General features: G+C 47.5%; 1 protein-coding gene across 2 annotated transcripts; it reads left to right on the top strand.

Annotated features, from left to right (window-relative positions):
- The first annotated feature begins 10,849 nt into the window (after positions 1-10,849).
- On the top strand, positions 10,850-14,485 carry LOC101779994. Of its 2 annotated transcripts, none has more exons than XM_022825972.1 (6): positions 10,850-11,406; positions 11,522-11,626; positions 11,728-11,775; positions 11,910-12,029; positions 12,247-12,390; positions 13,060-14,485. In XM_022825972.1, exons 1-6 carry the CDS (start codon positions 11,262-11,264, stop codon positions 14,220-14,222), a joined length of 1,725 nt encoding a protein of 574 aa, XP_022681707.1. In that variant the 5' UTR covers positions 10,850-11,261; the 3' UTR covers positions 14,223-14,485. The 2 variants fall into 2 exon arrangements, with proteins under 2 accessions (XP_022681707.1, XP_004965408.1); XM_004965351.4 differs by having other exon boundaries at positions 10,852-11,406; positions 11,725-11,775.
- The last annotated feature ends 10,054 nt before the right edge of the window (positions 14,486-24,539 follow it).

The following is a 24,539-nucleotide window of genomic DNA, read 5'->3' as shown; positions in this document are numbered from 1 at the left end:
GTAACCCCGGCGGTCTCCTTACAATATAAAAGGAGCATCGGGGGCCAGAGACAGGGGGCTCAGACTTTTTTCCTCAAGCCAACAGCACATTCTTACATTCCCTTAGAGCACAAGCACACAAGAGACATGGGATCACTTCCCTCTCTCGCCCACCTGTAACCCCTACTACAGAACCCCGCGTGGGCAACACGAGCATCCTCGATACTGGACGTAGGGCCTCTTTTGCCCGAACCAGTCTAACCCCGTGTCTCCCACGCCACCATCCAAAGCCTTACGCGCATAAAAGAAATTTACTAGTCTAAGTCTTGATCCGCAAATCTTGACAACGATAGATTTCATCCGATTTAACCACTTTGACAGGACCGAGTTAGCAAACTCACACGAAGGTGAGCGGTTCCAGAGAATACAACAAGTCCACTGAGTTTAGACAATTGACCATTTAGTTCAACAACAAACAACATCAGAGTTTTACAAGGTTCCAAGGAAAAACAACAGAAGGTAAATAAACGGAAGCTAAACACAGGGGTCGGACATCCTTGGTGAGGCCAGCCAAGATGTCAGTGATCCCTCTCCTCACCGTCCGAGGAGGGATCCCACTCGACCGTCCAACCCGGAGGGAGTTGGGGCGGCCAAGTGCCAATAGGAGCGGACTCGGGAGCAGCGACTTCACCTGAAAAAGAAAAGCCACAACAAGGCTGAGCTACTAAGCTCAACAAGACTTAACCAACCGGGAGTAAACTACTCCACCACTTCTAGACATGCAAGGCTCTTTGACTGAGGGGTTTGTTTGCCAAAAGCACTATGTAGATCCGTATTTTCAAAGTTTTAGCTTCGATTCTAAGTTCATTATCCAGTCTAAGTTAGCAACTTACTCTAAGAAAACATAGAACCAACCAAAGGGTATATAACATCATCAAGACCATGTCATGATCAGATTTCATTATTACTCAGTGTAGCATAGCGATCAAGTAGTCTCAAACTGTGAGAGGCCGACGAATCAATTTGAGTTCTTTAACCATGCATGGTGAACCTAACCTCACGACATCCGCGCACCACCGAGGGTCGCTTCCTGTGTCGGCCTTCCCCATCAATTCCCTAACCCGTGTCGGGCCTATTTCCTTTGGTGCAATGTTCCACAGACCCGGCCTCTGCCATTCTGTGACCACACTTGCCACCAGGTGCGGCCGCAGGGGAACTCCGTTCCAAGGACAATGGGGCGACCGCTCACATCTAGGTTCAATCCGGTACTAGGCTTCCTCATCCCATACTGAGTATGAGGTTAGTACTTTCAAACACTTGATCATGAACACCACTACTGTCGGGCCTTAACAAGTTCCATAGACAGACGGGGCGATCAGCCGACCACCAAAAGTTAACCCGAACCCTGCCCCGTCCATCGTCCTTATAGTTGTAACAGAAGAGAACAACCAACTCCTATACTCGCGAGTGACAGAAAATCACTCGACTTTTACCGAGTCCTATTTTAAGCATTGCCACTACTCGAACCCAACAGACTAGTATTTGGATCAAGGGAACTAAGTCACGCATCTATGGTTGCAAACAACTCCTATACGTAAATGCACAAACATGATGAAGAAGGCATGCGCAAGTTTGGGAAAACTGGGTTCATGCTCCGGGGTTTGCCTTCAAGCGAGGAGGAGGGGAATGGGTCTTCTGCTGGGGCGGCTTCGGCTTCTGGAAGCGGGAGCTCGCCTACAGCTTCGTCTTCAGGCGCCGGGTACAGCTCGTAGATGCCATCGGCGAGATGCAACTCTACACGAATGCAATTGCAGGGGGTTAGCACTTGGATGGTTATTTCAACAGCAACACTTGCGAGTTTTAGCTTCGGACACTGGTAGCAAAGCTACAGAAAAGGTGGGGAGGTGCACTTGGGTTGTGGAGGGCAAGATAAAAGGGTCGGATGGGAAGAAACTTGTGATCTGATCCTTAGACTAGAGGAATAGATATGCCGAGAGTCCTCAAACTTAACGCAGAGAAGTCCCCGATTTTTACACATATACCCTCGGGTCAAGGAAAAGGATACAGCCGAGCCCTCGGGCGAGGCGGAGAAAGGGTCGGCGAAACAGACAGGGTCGGGCGAGACGGAGAAAGGGGTCGAACGAACAGAAGGGGTCGGACGAGGCGGAAAAGGGTCAGACCAACAGAAGGGGTCAGACGAGGCGGAAAAGGGTCGGACGAACAGAAGGGGTCGGACGAGGCGGAAAAGGGTCGGACGAACAGAAGGGGTCGGATGAGGCGGAAAAGGGTCAGACGAACAGAAGGGGTCGGACGAGGTGGAAAAGGGTCGGACAAACAGAAGGGGTCGGACGAGGCGGAAAAGGGTCGGCAGCTTACCTTCGGTTCACAGGTGAAGCTTGGGGTCGGGAAGGAGCAGACTTCGGCAGAAGGATGGAAGCACTAGGACTTGGGCAGGCGACGATGTCCGGTGGTGCTCCGGCGGCGGCGGTGCTTCTTGTGGACCACAAGCAAGCTCTTGCGCAGCGCGGAGGAGCAAGCGGCTAGGTGGATTGGAAAGGGCGAGCGTGGAGCGGAGAGGAGAGTTCCTCAGGGACTTAGGCGGCAACGCTTGACCACGAAGCAGAGGAACGGTGGTAAGGTAGCGATGGCGAAGGGGACTCCGGTGGGACTCTGGCGTTCCCTTTTATAGCTGCGTGGAAGAGAGAGAGTTGGAGCAGCGTGAAGACCGGGAAGAAGCGATGGAGTGCACTGCCACGGCGGCGATTGAGCAGCGGGGCGGCGGAGCAGAACTTCGGGGATAACACCATCGGCCATTGGGCACCAGAGACAGGGTGACGCAGGCGCGGTTTTGCCGGTGGTTGAGATTTGGCGGAGGCGGGCGTCGTCGTGCAGCGGATCTGATGGATGTGACCGGGGAAACGACGCTAGAAATGAGGGCGCACAGGTGAGAAGACAGACGGGTTGCGGCTGCGCGGGCGAGCGTGAAGCAGCGGTCTGTCGGGACGCAGCTCTGACAAGGCGGGAAAGGAACTGTCAGGGCCGGGGTCGGGATTGGCGACGAAGGAATCATCGCGTAGCGCAGTCTGGGGCGGCGCGACTGTGGAGGGGCGACGGAAAAGCCGGGAGGCATCGGGCTCTGCAGCCGGGGGTCCGGCGAGGTGATGATGGGCGCAAGCCGCAAGGCACTGCAGAAAGGGTTGAACAGGGCTTCTGCTGCGATTGGGGAAGGGGGCGCGGGAATCCATCCGGTCGCGGCCGGCGACGGGGCGGAGCGGCGGGGGTCGGAGGAATTGAGCCATGCGGTAGAGAAACTCTGGAGCGGACATGCTACTCGAGTGCGTCTATCTCGGGAGATCTGGGAAAAAGATTTTATGGGTCCACCGGTCAGTCTCGGTTGGTCCACTGCTCAGATTGAAGGGAGGCACTGCTGGGAGACTTCGAAAGATCCGGCGGTAGGGGTTGGGGGTCGGCAGGGGTCGGAGCTGGGAACCGGCAAAGAGGGGTCGGTTCTTAGGGGTCAGGACCGGACTGGAGGTTGAGCACTTAAACTCGGGAAAGTTGAGATAGGGGGATTAGGGACTCAGATTAAGATTAACTCGAGAGATTTGGGGTCGGTCATCACAGAGCCACTCTGGATGATAGACTTCTTTTATGAAGCCCGCCGCAAGTAGTTTGGCCAGCTCTTTATTGATGGCTTCCCTTCTGTCGGTGATTTATACCTAGTAACCTACCGAGGGGTATTCCGAGGTAGTAGATTGGTTGATGGGGGATCACCGAACCTGAAACTCGAAGGTAAAAGCAAGGACACAAGACACAGATTTATACAAGTTTGGGCCACCATAGTAGCGTAATTCCCTACGTCCTGTTTAGGGTGTTGTATATTGCATCATGCGCTTGGGTGTTGTTTGGTGTTGAGGATTTAGTCCTCTATTGTGGTTTTATGAGGCCTTCGCCTACTGATCTAGGGACCCCTGCCCTCCTTTATATACTCTAGGGGCCGGGACTACTAGTCGGTTACAAGGAGGAGTCCTAGTAGGATTACATGGTATGAGTCCTAGTAGGATTACAGAGGAATCCTAGTAGAAGTCCATCTTCTTCCTTCCTTGTGGGTACTAGGGATCTATCCCCGACAAGCCCCCGAGCGCTTCATAGTTGAGTGTTGCAGCCTTTGAGTACTTTTTAGATCCTCGCCGAGTAGTTTTGGTGCTCTTCGAGTACTTTATCTGGCTGAATCTTCAAAGTTCCTCCAAAGCTGCCATGAGGCTATGGTGTGCTCAAGCCCTTGATCATTTTGATTTTGTAATCTTCATCTTTGTAATGTGATATGGAGGACGGCGAAAGTCACACTCCATATGGAGTAGCCTCGAAGCTTTAAGTTGAATCAAAGAATCAGGCTGAGGGTCAATAAAATCTTGAATCTTCTTCTTTCATCTCGAAAAAATCAACTGTTGGGTGTAGCTTATCAGCCCCCAAGCCTTGGAATGATTAAATAATCAATTCAAGGGTCTAGCGAGCTTTAGTCTTCACGCCAATCATCATCTGAGTAGTTTTGTGGTATCCAGCCGCTGAGCATATGCGCTAGGTGAGCTGTATGAGCCATGTCGAATAGTTATTTGATGCTTAGCACGTGAGCTTGGAAGCAAGCTTAGCCATTGGAAATATTCCGAGTAGTAATTGGTGCTTAGCCCCCAGGCCTGGGAGCTAGCGGAGCCACTGGAGGTACGCTGAGCGTCCTGGAAAGTCATCGCTGAAGCTTGACCTGCAGAAAGAGATGCATACATTATGTAGCATATTTGTAGAATTTTGAAGATCCTACGCAATTTATTCGGTAATGAATGCAAATGTTGTGTGTCATGCTTTTGTTTCGGCCATATTTCTCCCGAGTAGTTAGCCTTTACGTTTTAGTTCTCAGTCCCTATTTAGCCATTGCCACTACGTGTGAGATCTTTATCTCGTGTACACGTACTGGCACTGCTGCTACGCGTCTGAGATCTTTGTCTCGTGTACGTTTCCTAGTGTTTAGGCATGACAGAAGATCCAAAGCTTTCACGGATTGAGGCGTGTTCTGCTTGAGGATATTAGTGATCGCTAAGAGGAGACAACAAAAATAACTAGTCGACATTGTGACAAAAAGAGAGCGCAATTGCACGTAAAGCAATCATTGAGACTTTTCTAACTTTTTGCGAGGAGAGCACGTGTTGCCGCACATAGGACTTGTGCCTCACTAGGGTGTAGTCGCAGTGAGCCTCCATCACTCAATGCATTTACTTTGTGGCATAGCCTCCTAATTCGGTGTACCAAGCCTATGGTGGAGCTTCCAAAATTCAATGCACCAAAACCGTGGCGATAGCCTCCGTAATTCGGTGTACCAAGCCTATGCCTGTCGGTTAACATGCCCTTAGGAATAATTGGCAAAGTGTAGCTCCAAAGGGTAATTCCCGTCGAGAGGTGTACACAAAAAAGTACTCGACGCGTTGCCCTATATGTGGAAAGCAAGCCAAAAAAATTGTATAAAATAGTTAAAAAAGTGACTTAGCTTGATTTGTGGACGATTGTCGACGAAGCCATGGCGATTCTTGATGAAGTCAAATAGTCGGAGTCGATTCCGACTAGTTGTTGATCACGTGAAACCCGCCCTCGACTAGTCGAAGTAGTTCATCCTCGACTAGTTTTCTAGTCAAGATGAGTAATCAAACTAGACCGTTAGTCGAGACGAGTAGTCGAATTAGTCGTCGGTGACTTGATTATTTTGCCTCATCTGTGAGTGACTTGATCGACGAGCCGTATGTAGCAGCCTGTGGTGGAAACCGACTCGGTCGTCGATTAGAATGCGGAGCGCAACAATTCTACCTCGATGTAGATTTGTTTGCTCGGAACTCCGACTCGGTGATTTGCTTCTTGTCGAGTAGATTGATCATGATGATGAGGTCCTTCAAGCTCACCCGATGATCTCGGATCACCCCTACCTGGCATGCCACATGTCGGTGTTTTATACCCGACAACCTACCGAGGGGTATCTCGAGGTAGTAGATTGGTTGGTTGGGGATCGCTGGACTTGAAACTTGAAGGTAAAAGCAAGGATGCAAGACACGGATTTATACAGGTTTGGGCTGCCAGAGTAGCGTAATACCCTACATCCTGTTTGGGTTATTTTATATTGCGCCCTGCGCTTGGTTGTTGTTTGGTGTGGAGGATTTGGTCCTCTGTTGTGGTTCTATGAGGTCTTCGCCTACCGATCTAGGGACCACTGCCCTCCTTTATATACTCTAGGGGGCGAGATTACTAGTCGGTTACAAGGAAAAGTCCTAGTAGGGTTACATGGTATAAGTCCTAGTAGGATTACTAAGGAATCCTAGTAGGAGTCCGTCTTCTTCCTTCCTTGCGGGTACTGGGGATCTATCCCCGATACCTTCTATCTTGGGTGAATCATCGTAGGTGTTGCCTTTTTGGTGTAGCTTTTGAATTTAGGTTGAGTGAGTGCTCAATCAACTCCCTGGGCGCTCCCAGCATGTCCGCTGGTTTCCACGCGAAGATGTCTCAGTTGGCCCGGAGGAACTTGACGAGTGCACTTTCCTATTTAGGATCTAACCCTGTGCAAATTAGGGCTTTGACGTCTACTTAACTTGCCGGCTTGACCTTCGTTGGCCCCAAATTCTTTTCTAGAATCTCGAGCTTTGATGGGGACAACTTCTTGGATGCGGTGAAGACTTGCATCATCGAGTTTGGTACTTGAGTAGTTGCTACTAGCTCCACAGCTTCTGTGTCGCAGTCGTACGACCTCTTCAAGTCTCCGCGTAGGGAGAGTACTCCCTTGGGACTCGGTATCTTGAGTACTAAGTACACGTAGTGCAGGATGGCCACGAATTTGGTTAATGCTGGTCTTCCGAGGATGGCGTGGTATGATGTTTCGAAGTCCACCACCTCAAACCGGATGTATTATGTCTGGTAGTGTTCTTTGGTCCCAAAGGTAACTAGAAAAACCACTTGTCTAAGGGGTATAGTCGCGTTGCCTGGGACGATCCCGTAGAACACGGAGTTTGTCGGGGTGAGCATATTAGTGACGTCGAGGCCCATTTTCTTCAGTGTCTTGGCAAACAGGATGTTGAGATTGTTACCGCCTTTGATGAGTACTTTAGTGAGTCTGGAGCCAGCGACAACCGTGTCTAGGACGATGGAATACCGTCCTAGGTCTGAGAAACTAGTCCATTGGTCCTTCCTGGAGAAGGTAATTGACACCTCGAGCCATTTGAGAAATGTTGGCGTTGCAAGTTCAATGGACATTATCTCTCGAAGGGTGAGCTTCTAGGACTGCTTAGTAGCAGTTCTCAGAGTTCCGCCAAAGATGACATTGACAGTGTTGGATGGATTCTGAAAGAATCTATTGCAGAGTGTTTATGGTATGGATGCCATGGGCACTGTTTCCTCAGGAGCTCGTTGAACGAGGGCCTATCTTGGTTTTTGCCGACACCTTTCTTGGATGACTGCAAGATTGCCACGACAGTGTTGTCTGACTTGCACTTGTTGTTGTGACTTCCTGAGTAGTTATTTTAGTTGTCATTGTTGTGCAATCGTTATGGTTCTTATTGTTGCATTGGCTATTGTTCTGATTATTGTTGTGCTGGCCCTTATTACGATTGGACTCGAACCTTTCGATCTCCCTGTCTTCTTCATCTGCCCATGTCTATACCATGATCTTGAGAGATTTGACATCAGCAGGGCGTCTTCTGCCGAAGTCCTGGAACATGTGGCGGTCGTGGAGGTCATTTTGGAAGCAATCAATGATGTCGCGCTCCGTGATATCCATGATTGTGACCTTCTTGTCGAAAAAGCGATGTAAGTAGCTCCGTAGGGTCTCGCCTTCTTGTTACTTGACCTGAGACAAGTTGATCCTGTTGCCAGGACGCTGCATTGGCCCTGCGTAGTTGTTGGTGAATGCCACCTTGAGGTCTTTCCATCAGTTGATGGAGTTCTTGTCCAACGATGCGAGCCATGTGAGTGGGGGTGTTTCCATGCAGATAGGGAAGTAGACGACTTTGGTGTCGTCATTTCCCCTAGCTGCTTGTACTAATAGCAAGTAGTACTGCAGCCATTGGACCGGGTCCTCCTTGCCATCACACTTGGTGATACCCAGGGGTTTGAACTTTTCGGATAGAGTTGTCCTCCTCACATGTCTTGATAAGACGGGGAACCCGTTAGTATCATCTACTAGGTGTTCAACTTCTTACTCGGGCTCGCGGCACCGTCCATCGAGGATGGTATGGGCATCGCGGCTTGCGTTGATCTTGTTATGGAGGTCTTCTGCTGGGCATTCGGGTTCTGGGTTAGCCCATAGTGGCCATGGCCTCTTGAGGGTCCTGCCCGACTAACTTCAGCTCTAGCTTGGCTTGGTCTGGCGCCTCCAAGTTGACTTGGTCTGGACGAAGGGCCTCTATGGCTGCTGCCATGTTGACTTCACTGGGATACGGTGCATTGGATTGACTGTATTGGATTTTGCTGATGGAGTTGTTCGTATATGCGTTCTGCCAGTTCAGCCAACTGTCTAGTGTACTTGTTCTACGGTATCGCGCGGGTGATGAGATCAATAGACGCGATGGTGGCGAGGGGATTACGATGGTGACGCATTTGAGCTGCTTCAAAGGCATTATCCAGGTTCATGATTGGTAGGTCCGCTGCAAGGTGCCAGCGGCGCTCTACACTTGCAGTGTTCCTTGCTTGTCATTGAGTTCTTTGAGCTTCAGTCTCTTCTCGAACAACGTTGGTGGTGAGCTCAACTTGCGAGACGTCATCTGGGTGATGCTCCAATCATGGGTTTCTATCTCGTTGCCCTTCTTCTTCGTCCTCTTGTCTAGTAATGACGGTGAAGAGTTCTCGCTCTGGAGAATGGCTTCCCGAGCTTGAAGTGATGACCTCCGTGGAGCCCCCTTGCTCGTAGATGGGCGACAGAGGAGCTCCCTCCTAGTATGGGACAGTGTCGAGGTAGGCGATGAGGCGCGAATCGTTATCTTCGGCAAGAGCGGGTGGTTTCATGTTGGGCCAGTACACGAATCTGCCTTGGGGAGTTGATGTGATTACCAGGCCCTGCTGCGGACCTGATAAAGGAGTCTCCTCGTTCGGATCCGAGTAGTAGTCGAGGTCCTCGATCGTATCCATATCGGATTGTGATCTGGATAGGGTCGCCTGATAAAAAGTGGTCGTGTTGCGGAGTCCGAACGGGAATCAACTCTGGCAGCAGTGCGACTTGCATGATGGCTTATGCGTTGGCTCGGGGCTGACGCAATGCGGCGGCGGAAATTTCCAGTGCCGTCTGCGATGCAAACCTAGGAGCCGAAGATGAACGTCGCGCCTACTTCAAATGCGACGATTGGTTTGATGATGACTTGTGCCATCGAATTCGCCAGTGGATTCTCGACGAGAGCCCCTACCTGACGCGCCAGCTGAAGGTGTTTGGATCTGGCAATCTACTGAGGGGGTGCTCGAGGTAGTGTTTGGTTAGTGGGGCTTGTCGAGATCAGGAACTCGAAGGTAAACGCAGACGCACGATTTAGACAGGTTCGGACCACAGATTGTGTAACACCATACGTTCTGTGTGTTGGTTGGATTGAATTGGAGGGGGTTCCTGCCTCGCCTTATATTGCCGGGAGTAGGGTTATAGGTCGGTTGGTTACAAGAATACTAGTCGGATACGACTAGAGATGTTTTACTCTTATTACGACAAGTACTTTCCTAATCCTCGACTAGTTCCTGCCTTTCCATGTAGACTACGCCGTCCTGCACCATGATTTTCATGTCAAATGCGTCTCGGTGTCTAGCTCCATATTTAGGACTATCCAAACCTTCTGATGAGCTCATAGATGTAAATCGATATATTATTTGAAAATAGAGATAATATAATTAAAAAGAAAAAAAAAGACTATAGGCTGATAAACGATAAGTGACATGAACATTAAGCTATAGGTTGCAACACCAAGAAACAGATGTGATCATCACCCGGGGCACGGGCGACGAGAGCTATAACCTAGGTACGATGTTGGTTCTATACAACCCTAAATTTATTTGATAACTTCATTATAATCATGTGAATTATTTGTTTAACTTATGTGTCTTGTCATCAAAGTAAGCAACTACCAAAGTAATTTAAGCTATATGTTCTTCTGGTTGTAGAATATTTCTACAAATAAGTTGTTTGCATAGCATAGAAGCGCCATATTTTGAAATAAGATCAAATGAAACATCTTAAGGTGTGTATTGCACAAAATTGTGGTTGACTAGAATATGGTGATCGATGCTAAACTAGCCCTCTCTCTCGGTGGTGACTTTTTTGCAGTCACTATTGGCACCTCTTTTAGAGCTGGTTCCTCCAATTCAAGAGGATTGAGGTTTTACTTTGAAAAAAATTAGTTGTGAACCTCTCCAAAATCGACTTGAAACTTTTCAGAACAGAGGAAAAGGATGAGTTAAGTTCTCAAATTGAGCTAAAGTTTTCAAACGTAGCTGATTTTTTTTTGTTGAACTGAGATGAAATTAACATAAATTTAAAATGAACCGGGACATATCATTAGCCAAGTTGTATTCCCTAAGCTGGTTTCTAGCGAATTAAAGTTTCTCCAAAATTATCCCGTACACGAAAATTTTGATGCATATGGATGGCAGTAGACACCTTTATATGATGTCTTTTCCCCTAGCCTATATTTATTGCTATCCTTATTCTAGCTGACATCAATTGCTATCCTTTATTGCGCGACATTTCTTTATTTGCTAGTATTCTTTTTATCGCACTGGCCTTTTCCCCCGATAAAGCCGGTGGGACGGATTCTCTTAAAATACGGAGCGGTGTGTCGCAGCGCCGTGCGGACTTGTTCCAACGATGCAAGAAAGAGATTAATCGAAAGGCAATTGATAAAGCAGAGGACGGAAACACCTACGAAAGCGGAGCAGCCGACGCGAACCCGCCAGCCTAGCAGCTGCCGCGTCTCCGGTCTCCCGGTCTCGGCGGCGGCACAGGCCGCCTCCATACGACCACGCCTCACTCTCCACTGGAGCAGTCTGCCACCCACCCCGCTCCACCTCGCCTCGCCTCCTCCTCTCTGGTCAGAGACGCGCAGAGATAGAGGGGCGGCACACGCAAGAGGCCTGCCCAAGTAGCCTGACTGCTTCTTGCTGCCTCCTGTGCTCCGTTTCCCGTTTCCTTTTCTGCTCCCGGGCTCCCTCGTCGCTCTCTTCTCGAGTTCTCGCACGCCTCTCTTCTTCTTCGGTTTGGGTCCAACAAGTGGAGAAAGGGCAGGATGAAATCCGGGGAGCGGCCGAAGCTGGTGCGGGGCCTCCGGCAGGACTCGCGGCGGTTCCGGCTGCTGGTCATCGTCGTCGGCTTCTTCCTCGTCTCGCTCACCTTCGTCGTCATCTCCAAGCCCGACGCCATCCTCTTCAACCGTAAGTAGAGAATTCGGAGACACAGAATTCAGCTCACCTCCCTGAGCGCGACGGGCCACCTTCAATTTCGTTAACTAACTGAACGCCGGCTGTCCTGTCGGCTTCTCTTCCGCAGTGAACGGCAAGCTGCCGGTGGACCAGGCGCCGACGTCCATCCTGATCAAGCAGAAGGTCAACTCGCCGCCAGCCACCTCACGGAAGACCTCCACCGACGCTCTCCGTGAGCCCTCCCCTTCGCTTCGCACTCCGCTGTCGAAATTCTCGGCACTCTGAATTTTCTTGAAAATTACTGAACTCGATCGGGGGTGTTTCTTTCAGCAGGTGGAGATCCTAGAGTTGTCGACGACGAAGCCGATGTGAGACCAAAAGGTTATTTTCTTCTTTATTTATTGATTAATTTCTGCCTGAAAGGTGTTCTTTCTTGCCCAATTTTGCCCTTTCACCTTATCCTCTTGGTCGATTAACGTGTGCTCCGGCTACTGCTTTCAATCCCTCGGTTGCAGGAACCAAAGGCGAGGAAGAGGAGAGCCGGGTGCTGAGCGAGCCCGACCCGACCAGCGGGATGACGGAGCATACCCCCAACAAGGACGGGAGCGGCCGGAAATCCGACGAGGAGACGTTAGGTGAGGCGTCGCAGTTGAGCGGCACATCATCCCTTTGTCCGGACACCCAGAATTCGCAACCGATTCGATTCCTCCTGTTTCTTTCGTTTCGTTATAATCGGTGGGTGTTCGCAGTCGCAGACCCATGATTTGACACTCGGTGCTGAGATGGGTAATTGAGCTTTCTTCCTTGTTCGGATCTCTCATTCAATTTTTGCGCTGGATTGTTCACATCCAGGCGGCGGAGGTGACGGCGAGGGGAAAAGGAAGGAGGGGGAGGAGCGTGGGCACGCGGCGGAGAAGCACAAAGTCACGCTCCCAACCGTTTCCAATTACACCATTCATGACACCGAGGACACCGAAAATGGCAAGCAAGACGACGGTGTGTACCCCACTCTTGTCTTTATTTACGCTTCCCGCGTTGTTCTCTATTAAAAAGCTCGATTTGGTTTGGTTTGGTTTGCCATAACAGAATAGGGAACTACCTTAGTAATTTACTTTTTAGATAGATAATAATAGAAAAGTTCCGGCTTCAAACTCAAACATACACTTTCAAAGATGCATACATGATATAGAACCTCACGTCTAATTTGGGATAGTAATCAATTGGGCGCTGTTTAGAGAAAGTAGATACAAAATGACACACCTACTCCTATCTTAACAAATGCTGCTACCGTTTGTTTAACCTCTTCACATTATAAATTAAAATTAGAGAGTGGAAACATTACGTGTACAAATAGAATAGCATTTGAACCGGTGAATGTCAAGAGAAATGCAGGGGGTAGGCTTTCCAATGTCCGATTATGTCACCTTAATCTGATAACGTTTTCGTCTAAGGCCGTTGTAGGGTTCATGTTGCATGTCGGGATTCTTCTCTCCATTTTCTTATGATTAACTGTTGAAGCTCATATTATTGATGCCTACTCACTAATTTCGATCAAACTGTCTCTGCCTAATTTCGGACGATCAGCTATTTCTGTTAAACATAGTTTCTGTCTACTATTTTTATTAAACATACTGCGTTGTTGACGTAGTACCTTCCGCTTTGCAGGTAGTTCCGATCTGCAGGGGAGCAAGCCCCTGTGTGACTTCTCAAACTTTAGAGCAAATGTGTGCGAGATGCGTGGTGATGTTAGAGTTCACCCAAATGCTACCTCCATTATGTTCATGGAGCCCGCCGGTTCACGGAGAGACGAGCTGTGGAAAATCAAGCCATACCCTCGGAAAGGGGACGAGTTCTGCCTCAGCCATATCACAGAGCTGACAGTGAAATCAAGCAAAGTGGCCCCGGAGTGCACCAGGTACCACGATGTGCCTGCTGTGATCTTTTCACTGACAGGGTACACCGGAAATCTGTTCCATGACTTCACCGACGTGATGGTCCCCCTTTTCACGACCGCAAGCGAGTTCAATGGTGAAGTTCAGTTCCTCATAACAGACATGGCGCTTTGGTGGACAATCAAGTATCAGACTGTGCTCCAGAAGCTGTCCAAGTACCCTGTGATTGATTTCAGCAAGGATGACCAGGTGCATTGCTTCAAGCATGTCATCGTCGGCCTGCATGCTTACATGGAGTTCACGATTGACTCGTCCAAGGCCCCGCACAACTATTCTATGGTTGATTTCAACAGATTCATGCGCGGAGCTTACTCGCTAGGCAGGGACACCGTTACCGTGCTTGGAGAGTACCCTAAGGTCAAGCCAAGATTGCTCATCATCAAGAGGCACCGTACAAGGATGTTCCTCAACCTCGACGAGATCATTGCAATGGCAGAGGACCTCGGCTTTGAAGTGGTGATCGATGAGGCCAATGTGAGCTCTGACATCTCCAAGTTCGCCAGGCTGGTTAACACGGTCGACGTGATGATGGGAGTCCATGGGGCTGGGCTCACAAACTGTGTGTTCCTGCCACAGAATGCCACGCTGATTCAGATCGTGCCATGGGGAGGGCTGGAATGGGTATCCCGCACCGATTTCGGCAATCCAGCGGAGCTCATGGGCCTGCACTACAAACAATACAGTATCGGCGTTGATGAGAGTAGCCTCACGGAGCAATACCCAAGGGACCATGAGATCTTCAAGAACCCTATTGCGTTCCATAAGCATGGGTTCGACTTCATCAGGCAGACTTTCATGGACAAGCAGAACGTGAAGCTGGATTGCAAGAGGTTCAGGCCTATTCTCTTGGAGGCACTGGACAATCTCAACCCGTAAAGATTGTGATCGGTTGGTTGGTGGCTATGGTAATAGAGATTCTTACACAGTCCATTTTTTCTTCGACCATTCGTTGCCGTTTAATTAATAAAATTTCTTGGTTGTTCTGTCCCTACCTGAGAATGTCCCCATTGTGGAAATTGTAGGATAGAAGCTGTGTGTACACTGTATAAATTGCTGTAGGTGCAAAGATGAAACGGAATTCATTCAAATCACATATAGCCTCCTCGAAAAATAATACAGTATCAAATTTTCTGATTCGATTCTTCCTAGTTGCTACCTGCCATAGTGCCATGTGCTACCTATCTTCTATCATGCTGCAATAATACAGTATTTTGGGATGGAGTACGTTGACTCGCTGTTGGTTTAGACTAACTTACTCGCTGAAGTGGTTATAAAGCGATGTGCTGAGGTGTCTCTAGATTCATCCAATTATTGGTTAACTGCCCTGGCTCCCACATGGCCTGCTTGCAAGTACACGAGGTCTAGGATCACAATAAGACTATTAGGAAACATGTGATTGTGCTTTTAGCATGTGATGGTACTAGGGACAAGCTAATTCAACTACCAGAGCTTGACCTTACCTGAGTGTAGCTGGGCTTGCAAATAGCGACTTTGTTTTCCATACGGCCTAATGTGGGATCCAAGGCGAGCCAGCAGCTAACTCTTGCCACATCGAGTGCAGTGTTTCCACATGAACCATGCTAAAAAAAAGGAAATATATCCAATGTCCTCTCTCTGTCCGAAAGAGGTGGTCACCAACAAAATAAATATAATCCACTATAGATGGCCAGATGGGGGCTCCTATTTAACTTTTGTAGTTAAGCTAGCAAACTTTGAAGACCACTGACACCGAGCAAAATCCAACTAAAAATTAGATCAACCTCGGACGAGCTAGGCGTTTTTAAATTAATAAGAAGAAACTAGGTACTCATATTCGCTTGAGGGGACTCAAACCTCTTTTTAGATTAAGGAAAAGCATCCGGCCTCGATCATCCACAAGTGGATGTCTATGACCAAAACAGACCTCAACTTACATGACTTATAGCCCATAAACTGCAAAGCTTCAAACATTGTTTAGACTCTAACTGGAGCAAAAACTCCTACCATTCAGACAAAGTAACCCTCCTGTTACAATTCCGACACAAACTGGAGATAAACTTCTCGTTCAACCTGACAATAACCAGATTCAGTCTAAGCCTTCTTGACACCAACTGGAGATTGATGAGGACACCAACTACAACACGGATACATCTACACCAGCAGCACCTTCTCCAGCGCCACCAGATGATCCTCCACCCCAGGCACCACCTTCTGGGCCAATTACCCGGGCCCGTGCGAGAGAATTGACCTTCGTCATGCTACTAAAGAATGAAGGCCCAGAAGAATAGAAGCTGGCCCAACAGGAGGCCCATGTGTGGGCGCCTAGGGTTGGGCGCCCCTCCTGGTCGCACGCCTCCTTTTGGCTGCTAGGGGCTGCGCCCCCTCCTCTCCTCTATTTAGATAGAGTCTATATTTATTTCCAGACTTGAGTTTTATTTTACATCTAGCTTTAGCTACTCTCGAACACGCGCAAATACGCGCTGTCCTTGTGTGATTCAGAACTCCACCTTCGAGTGATATTTAGATTGCTCGCCTCTCTTTCTTGTTCGTTCTTCGATTGCGGACAGGAATCGATCTTCGTGATCAGGCTGATCTTGCGCCAGCAAGATTGGTAACCACAGGAAGTTGGTTCAGCGATTGCATTGGCGCTTCGAGTTTGCTCGTCGTAGTCGGATCATGAGGGTCTACTTCCACCAAGTCGAATTTATCTTCACTCATTGAAAGATCGGGCACTCCGACTCTATCAAGTGGTATCAGTTTTCCAGGTTGCTCGGTGAGTTTATCGAGTATTTTTCCCTTCCTACAGTCCACAAAAACCAAACAAAAGTTTATTTTCAGGTTACATCCTTGTCCCAGCAACCCTTTTGAGCCTTGCACCTTCTTTCAATAATTTGCATTGTTGAATTTGTGTGCTTTCCGCATCAATTGTTGCTGGTTACTTTGTGTTTTTCTCACCTTTTTTCCCCTTCCGTTGTCTTGAACCCTAGCACGCTGCCGCCCTCCCCCGAATCTTGAGGCAGCCGCGCCGTACCCCCCTGATCGCCTTCTCCTCCCTACCTTGTGTGTTTGGCAAGTCAAAAAAAAAGGAAAGACATCAATCAAAAAAAAGAAAGAGGACAGTCCGCACGGGAGAGGGAAGCTGATCCGATCACGCGGGTAAAAGTGTGTGTGGTGCTTTGCTGTTTCAGAGTCATTTTATTCCTATTATTAGTTTTGGGGCACCTTAAAAAAAATCAAAAAAAAGAGGTGCGCCCTCTCCACCTTTGCAGCTTCTTTGCCTCTGTTCTTTTCGGTTTCACTTGTTACCAGCAACTTTTGTTACGTGTTTGGCACTATAATTCAACTTTGCATTATTGTTTGATTGTGCTAATCCTTCAATTGAGTGCAGCCTTCCCAAAACTCCACATAGTTCTACGATGAGCAGATTTTGTTTCTCCAGGCAATCGCTCCTCCAATCTGACACAAGTTCCACCAGTTGGTTGCAGTTCGCCCCTGCGTGCGTGGTAAGAATGGATAAGAATTTGATAACAGCACTAGTGTGAGCGCCTTGTGAGCCGTTACACCCCTGTTTTGTCGTCGGTTTTGTTATTGTATTTGCGCTAACCATGGCAGATGATGTCGACGTGGGGGATAACCAGCTGCAGGGCATACGGGCACAAGTTGAAGGGCTTGTCGCGGACATTCAGACAATTCATGAATGGCTGGACTCGACGACCTCCTCGACGACCGAGCGGTGCGATCAGCTAGACCTCGCACAGACGGCCGCTAAGGCCACACTCGACACATTTGTGGCACGACTCGATGCATTGCACACAACAGTCACAGAGTTGCAGCAGGGTTATGGTGGTGACTCAGAACAGGAAGATGGCGACCGCCGAGGCCGTGCCCGCCGCGTGCCACGCTGTCCCGGTAATGATTCCTTTTCCAAGATTAAATTTAAAATTCCACCTTTTAATGGCAAATATGATCCTGCTGCATATCTTGATTGGGAATTAGAAGTTGAACAGAAATTTTTATGCCATGATATTCCTGCTAATTCTCAAGTTAAAGCTGCTATTAGTGAATTTACTGATTTTGCTTTAATTTGGTGGCGTGAATATAAATACAAACATCCCAATACAATTCCAACCACTTGGGATCAATTAAAAGCTGCTATGCGCCATAGATTTGTGCCTTCTTATTATGCCTGAGATTTGCTTAATAAAATGTAGCATTTTCAGCAAGGTTCCAAATCTGTTGAGGAATATTACCAGGAATTACAAATAGGCATGATTCGTTGTGGGTTATTGGAGGAAAACGACGCTGCTATGGCACATTTTCGTGGTGGTTTGAACCGCGAAATTCAGGATATACTTGATTATAAGGAATACACAGATATGACAACATTATTTGAATATGCTTGCAAAGCTGAACGTGAAGTGCAGGGACGCTGCTCGAAGACATATTCTAACTCTTTTGCAGGAAGAAGCTTGACATCCAACTCCGCACCCGCTCTCCCTACGCCACCCACGCCCACCACTACACCACGCGAGAGAACGGCCAAACCTGCAAGCGCTGCCCCTTCCACAGGCGTAGCTCCTTCCACAGGCCGTACACGCGATATTCAGTGTCATCGTTGCAAAGGATTTGGCCACGTGTTTCGGGACTGTCCGAATAAGCGCACTTTGCTTATTCATGACGATGGTGAGTACTCTTCCGCTAGTGATTCTGAAGATATTCAACATGCGATGCTTGCCACTGACCATGCAGCTATGGAGGTACATGTCAACCCGGCCGACGCCGATAGGTATGCAAGTCTTGTTGCGCAGCGTGTTCTTAGTACACAGGTCGCCCCGCCTGAGAAAAATCAGCGACACACTCTGTTCCATACAAAGGGTGTTGTGCAGGAACGGTCGATTCGCATCATCATCGACAGCGGCAGCTGCAACAATCTGGCGAGTACCATGCTGGTCGAAAAGTTGTCGTTACCCACTCGTAAGCATCCGCACCCATATCACATTCAATGGCTTAATGATGGTGGGAAACTTAGAGTAACTCGGTCGGTGCGTGTTCCTTTCTCCATGGGTGCTTATTCTGATTTTGTTATTCCCATGGAAGCATGCTCTTTGTTATTGGGTCGACCCTGGCAATATGATACTGATAGCTTGCATCACGGTCGTTCGAATCATTATTCTTTCATGTTTAAGGGTCAAAAAATAATTATACATCCAATGACACCTGACCAAATTGTTAAAGATGATCTTGCTCGAGCTGCTAAGGCTGCTAAACAACCTACACAATCAACCTCTGTTAATTCTGAGATCAAGTTGAAAACACCTGTTTTACTTGCTACACGTGCTGATTTCGCTGATTTACACGATGCTCATTTGCCCTGCTATGCACTTGAGTGCTATAGTATGCTCGTTTCACTTGATGATGCACCATCTTTGGATATTCCCCCTGCGGTTGCTAACCTTTTGCAGGATTACGCTGATGTCTTTCCCAAAGACTTGCCACTGGGTCTTCCACCACTTCGTGGCATTGAGCACCAGATCAACCTCATCCCCGGCGCACAGCTTCCAAACCGTGCACCGTACCGTACAAATTCGGATGAGACAAAGGAGATTCAGCGCCAGGTGCAGGCGTTGCTTGATAAGGGTTACATTCGTGAGTCTCTTAGCCCTTGCTCAGTTCCTGTGTTACTTGTTCCAAAGAAAGATGGATCATGGCGTATGTGTGTCGATTGTCGTGCTATTAATAACATCACCATTCGTTATCGATATCCTATACCACACCTTGATGATATGCTAGATGAGCTTAGTGGTGCCATTATTTTCACTAAGATTGATTTGCGTAGTGGTTACCATCAGATTCGAATGAAATTGGGTGATGAATGAAAAACAGCTTTTAAAATGAAATTTGGGTTATATGAATGGTTGGTTATGCCGTTTGGATTGACTAATGCTCCCAGCACATTTATGCGTTTGATGCATGAAGTTCTGAGGCCCTTCATAGGATTGTTTGTCGTTGTTTATTTTGATGATATCCTCCCGTACAGCAAGTCCATGGAAGAGCATTTAGGACATCTGCGTGCTGTTTTTGACGCGTTGCGTGCTGCCCACTTATTTGCTAACATGGAAAAATGCACTTTTTGCACACAATGTGTATCGTTTCTTGGTTATGTTGTTAGTCCACAAGGCATTGAGGTGGATAGCAGCAAGATTGATGCCATTCGGGAGTGGCCTACACCGACGATGGTCACACAGATTCGAAGCTTTCTTGGACTTGCAGGATTCTACCGCCGGTTCGTCCGTGATTTTAGTTCCATTGCAGCGCCTCTCCATGAGCTTACAAAGAAAGGTGTTTCGTTTGATTGGAGTGACTCGCAGGAGGTCGCGTTCAACACTTTGCAAGATAAGTTAACGCATGCTCCCCTCTTGCAATTGCCTGATTTTAATAAAGTGTTTGAGCTTGAATGTGATGCTAGCGATATTGGGCTAGGTGTTGTTTTGTTACAAGAAGGAAAACCGGTTGCTTATTTTAGTGAAAAATTAAGCGGTGCTAGCCTGCGCTATTCTACTTATGATAAGGAGCTTTATGCTCTAGTGCGCACTTTGCAAACATGGCAGCACTATCTTTGGCATCGCGAGTTCATAATTCACTCTGATCATGAGGCTTTGAAACATATTCGTACCCAAACAAATCTTAACCGTCGTCATGCTAAATGGGTAGAATTCATCGAGTCTTTCCCTTACATTATTAAACACAAGAACGGGAAGGAAAATGTCATTGCTGATGCTTTGTCTCGTAGCTATACCATGCTGTCACAGTTAGATTTTAAAATCTTTGGCTTGCAAACTGTGAAGGATCAATATGTCAACGATGCTGATTTTAAAGATGCCTTAGTTCATTGTATGGATGGCAAACCTTGGGGCAAATTTCACATGCAGGATGGGTTCCTGTTTCGCGATAACAAGCTGTGTGTTCCAGCAAGCTCGGTTCGTCTTTTGTTGTTATAGGAAGCACATGGAGGTGGTCTCATGGGCCACTTTGGTGTTTACAAGACGCATGAGGTGCTGGCCGCCCACTTCTTTTGGCCCCGGATGCGCCGTGATGTTGAGCGCCTTGTTGCACGCTGCACTACTTGTCAGAAAGCTAAGTCACGATTGGGCAACCATGGTTTGTATATGCCATTGCCTGTTCCTACTTCCCCTTGGCTTGATATTTCTATGGACTTTGTTTTGGGATCGCCTAGAACTAAGAAGGGGAGGGACAACATTTTTGTGGTTGTTGATAGATTCTCCAAAATGGCTCATTTCATTCCCTGTCATAAAACTGATGATGCTAGCAATATTTCTGAATTGTTCTTTACAGAGATTATTCGTTTGCATGGTATTCTGAATACAATAGTCTCTGATTGTGATGCTAAGTTTCTCAGCCATTTTTGGAGATCTCTGTGGAATAAATTAGGAACTAAATTATTGTTCAGCACAACTTGTCACCCTCAGACCGATGGACAAACTGAGGTGGTTAATCGCACTTTGTCAACCATGCTTAGGGCTGTTTTGGACAAAAATTTGAAACGTTGGGAGGATTGCTTGCCTCATGTTGAGTTTGCTTATAATCATGCAACGCATTCTTCTACAAAGATGTCCCCTTTTCATATTGTTTATGGTTACATTCCTCGGGCGCCTATTGATCTATTTCTGCTTGCTGCTGGGGACGCCCCACATATACATGCTGTTGCACATGTTGAACAAATGGTTAACCTGCATGAACAAACTCAACAAAACATTGCTGCTGCTAATGTTAAAAATCAGGTTGCTGGTAATAAAGGCCGAAAAATTGTTACTTTTGAACCTGGTGATATGGTTTAGTTGCATTTGAGAAAGGATCGTTTTCCTAACTTGCGCCATTCTAAATTGATGCCTCGTGCTGCTGGTCCTTTTAAAGTGCTAACCAAGATTAATGATAATGCTTACATCCTTGACCTGCCTGCGGAGTTTGGTGTTTCCACTAGTTTTAATGTTGCAGATTTGAAACCGTATGCGGGTGAAGATGAAGAGTTGCCGTCGAGGACGACTTCAGTTCAAGAAGGGGAGGATGATGAGGACACCAACTACAACACGGATACATCTACACCAGCAGCACCTTCTCCAGCGCCACCAGATGATCCTCCACCCCAGGCGCCACCTTCTGGGCCAATTACTAGGCCCGTGCGAGAGAATTGACCTTCATCATGCTACTAAAGAATGAAGGCCTAGAAGAATAGAAGCTGGCCCAATAGGAGGCCCATGTGTGGGCGCCTAGGGTTGGGCGCCCCTCCTGGTCGCACGCCTCCTTTTGGCTGCTAGGGGCTGCGCCCCCTCCTCTCCTCTATTTAGATAGAGTCTATGTTTATTTCCAGACTTGAGTTTTGTTTTACATCTAGTTTTAGCTACTCTCGAACACGTGCAAATACGCGCTGTCCTTGTGTGATTCAGAACTCCACCTTTGAGTGATATTTAGATTGCTCGCCTCGTTTTCTTGTTCGTTCTTCGATTGCGGACACGAATCGATCTTCGTGATCAGGCTGATCTTGCGCTGGCAAGGTTGGTAACCACAGGGAGTTGGTTCAGCGATTGCATTGGCGCTTCGGGTTCGCTCGTCGTAGTCGGATCGTGAGGGTCTACTTCCACCAAGTCGAATTTATCTTCACTCACCGAAAGATCAGGCACTCCGACTCTATCAGAGATGGACTTCTTGCTCAACCTGATAGTCTGAGTCTTCCTGAAACTCCTACCAGGCTTGCTGATCATTAGCTTAGACCACCATCAACATCTTCGTCAAGCATAACAGAAATCCACCTGAGGTATGTCTGTTATGCAGAAAATCTTCTTCTAAAATTCCAACCATATTGTTAATGAATTCCAAGACAGTAGCTTCCAGCCTGCAACAGTTATTCTTCAGAGCAATTTTCTCCTCTTTAGATAGCATCGACCATGCCCTTATCCAGAAAGTCTCCTTGAAAATTACCTGCAAAAATGAATTAGGATGGTTCCTTTAAAAACCACATCATTTCTACTCAACCAAATTGTCCAGCAAAGAGCCGAAGCCCCTACAAGTATCTGTTTTCTATACTTTCAAGGATACCCTCTAATCCAAGAACCCAGCATGTTAGGCACACTAGTAGACGGTTAAATTCCAAAAGATAAATACACTGTATTCCATAAGCATCTAGCCATATGACAATCAAAAAATAAAAGTTGCACTATCTCCTTAGAATTGCAAAAGAAGCACTTCTCCTAGCTATATTATACAAAGATGGAAATCTTTCCATCAAAGGTGCATTTCCCACCCACTTATCCTCCCAGAATCTAGTTTGTTTCCCATTGTGAATTTCAAACCTTCCCATTGATAGGAATTGATCTTTAATCTCCATGAGACCAACCCAGAAATGTGAATCTCCTATTTTTTTGACACTTGTGTTAAAAACTTGTTGGTTAAATATTTCCTTCTTAGCAACCTTTGCCACACTACTTCCTCATTTAGAAGTTTAAATAGCCACTTTCTTAACAAGCATTTATTTTGGACTTCCAAGTTAGAAATGCCAGCCCTTCCACATTTTTTTGGTGCACACAATATGCTCCATTTGGCTAATCTATATTTCTTCTTATGCTCATCACATTGCCAAAAAAGTCTAGATCTGTAGTAGTCCAATCTCTTGAGAACACTTTTAGGTATTCTGAAAAGGACATCATAAATATTGGTAAGCTAGAGAGAACCAAATTTATCAGCACTAACCTGCCACCTACTGACAGGAGTTTACTCTTCCAACTTGCCAATTTTTTCTGAAATCTCTCTTCAACCATGCTCCAGTTCTTATTTGAGATTCTATGTTGGTTCATTGGGATTCCAAGATATTTAAAAGGTAGGGATCCTTCCTTACATCCAAAGATCTGTACATATTCCCTCACCTTGTCTTTTGCCTCTCCAAAGCAGTATAGTTCACTCTTATGGAAGTTAATTTTAAGGCTTGAGAGCTTTTCAAAGGTGCATAGTACCAACTTCAAGTTCTTAGACTCCTCTATATTATTTTCCATAAAGAGAATTGATGAGGACACCACGAGTACATCTACACCAGCAGCACCTCAGGCGCCTCCAGTTGCTCCTCCACCTCAGGCGCCTACAGTTGATCATCCAGCTAGGCCAATCACTCGGGCCCGTGCGAGAGAATTAAACTTCATCATGGTGTTAAGGAACGAAGGCCCATCGGAATAAGAAGATGGCCCAACAGGGCAGCCCAGGTGGGGCGCCTAGGGTTGGGCGCGCGTGATCCCTCCGGACTCCAGGGGCTGCGCCCCCTTTATTTAGTCGGAGTCCTTTTTGTTTACGACTTGAGTTTTGTTTTACATCTCGCTTTAGCTACTCTCGAACACGCGCAAATACGCGCTGTCCTTGTGTGATTCAGAACTCCACCTTCGAGTGATATTTAGATTGCTCGCCTCTCTTTCTTGTTCGTTCTTCGATTGCGGACAGGAATCGATCTTCGTGATCAGGCTGATCTTGCGCCAGCAAGATTGGTAACCACAGGAAGTTGGTTCAGCGATTGCATTGGCGCTTCGAGTTCGCTCGTCGTAGTCGGATCGTGAGGGTCTACTTCCACCAAGTCGAATTTATCTCCACTCACCGAAAGATCGGGCACTCCGACTCTATCAAGTGGTATCAGCTTTCCAGGTTGATCGGTGAGTTTTACCGAGTGTTTTTCCCTTCCTACAGTCCACAAAAACCAAAACAAATTTTTTTCAGGTTAGATCCTTTGTCCCAGCAACCGTTTAGCCTCGCACATTCTTTCAATAAGTGTCTTTGTTGAATTTGTGTGCCTACTCGTTCAATTGTTGCTGGTTACTTGTGTCTAATCTCTTGTTTCTCGTTTTTCCTCTAACCCTAGTTTTCGCCGCCGCCGCCGTTCCGCTGCTCGCCAACCCTACCACGCCGCGCCCACAGCTCCCCCTCGCGACATCCGTGCCGCGCCATCCCACCCCTCCGATCGCCCCTTCCCCTGTCCAACAAAAAAAAAGAAAGATAGAAAGCAATCAAAAAAAAGGAAAGTGCAAAAAAAAGAAGGAAAGAAGCAAAAAAAAAAGAATCCAACAGGGAGAAGGAAGGTGATCCGGTTTTGTTTTGCGCGCGCCGTGAATCCCCCTGGGTCACGACTCTCTGGGGCAACTCCCCCCCTCCCCCACGCATTCCGTG

The sequence above is a fragment of the Setaria italica genome, chromosome IV (assembly GCF_000263155.2).
Source record: "Setaria italica strain Yugu1 chromosome IV, Setaria_italica_v2.0, whole genome shotgun sequence".
In the NCBI taxonomy this organism is placed as follows: domain Eukaryota; kingdom Viridiplantae; phylum Streptophyta; class Magnoliopsida; order Poales; family Poaceae; genus Setaria; species Setaria italica.
The sequence above is the reverse complement of the archived record's forward strand: the minus strand, read 5'-3'. Positions and strand labels throughout refer to the sequence as shown.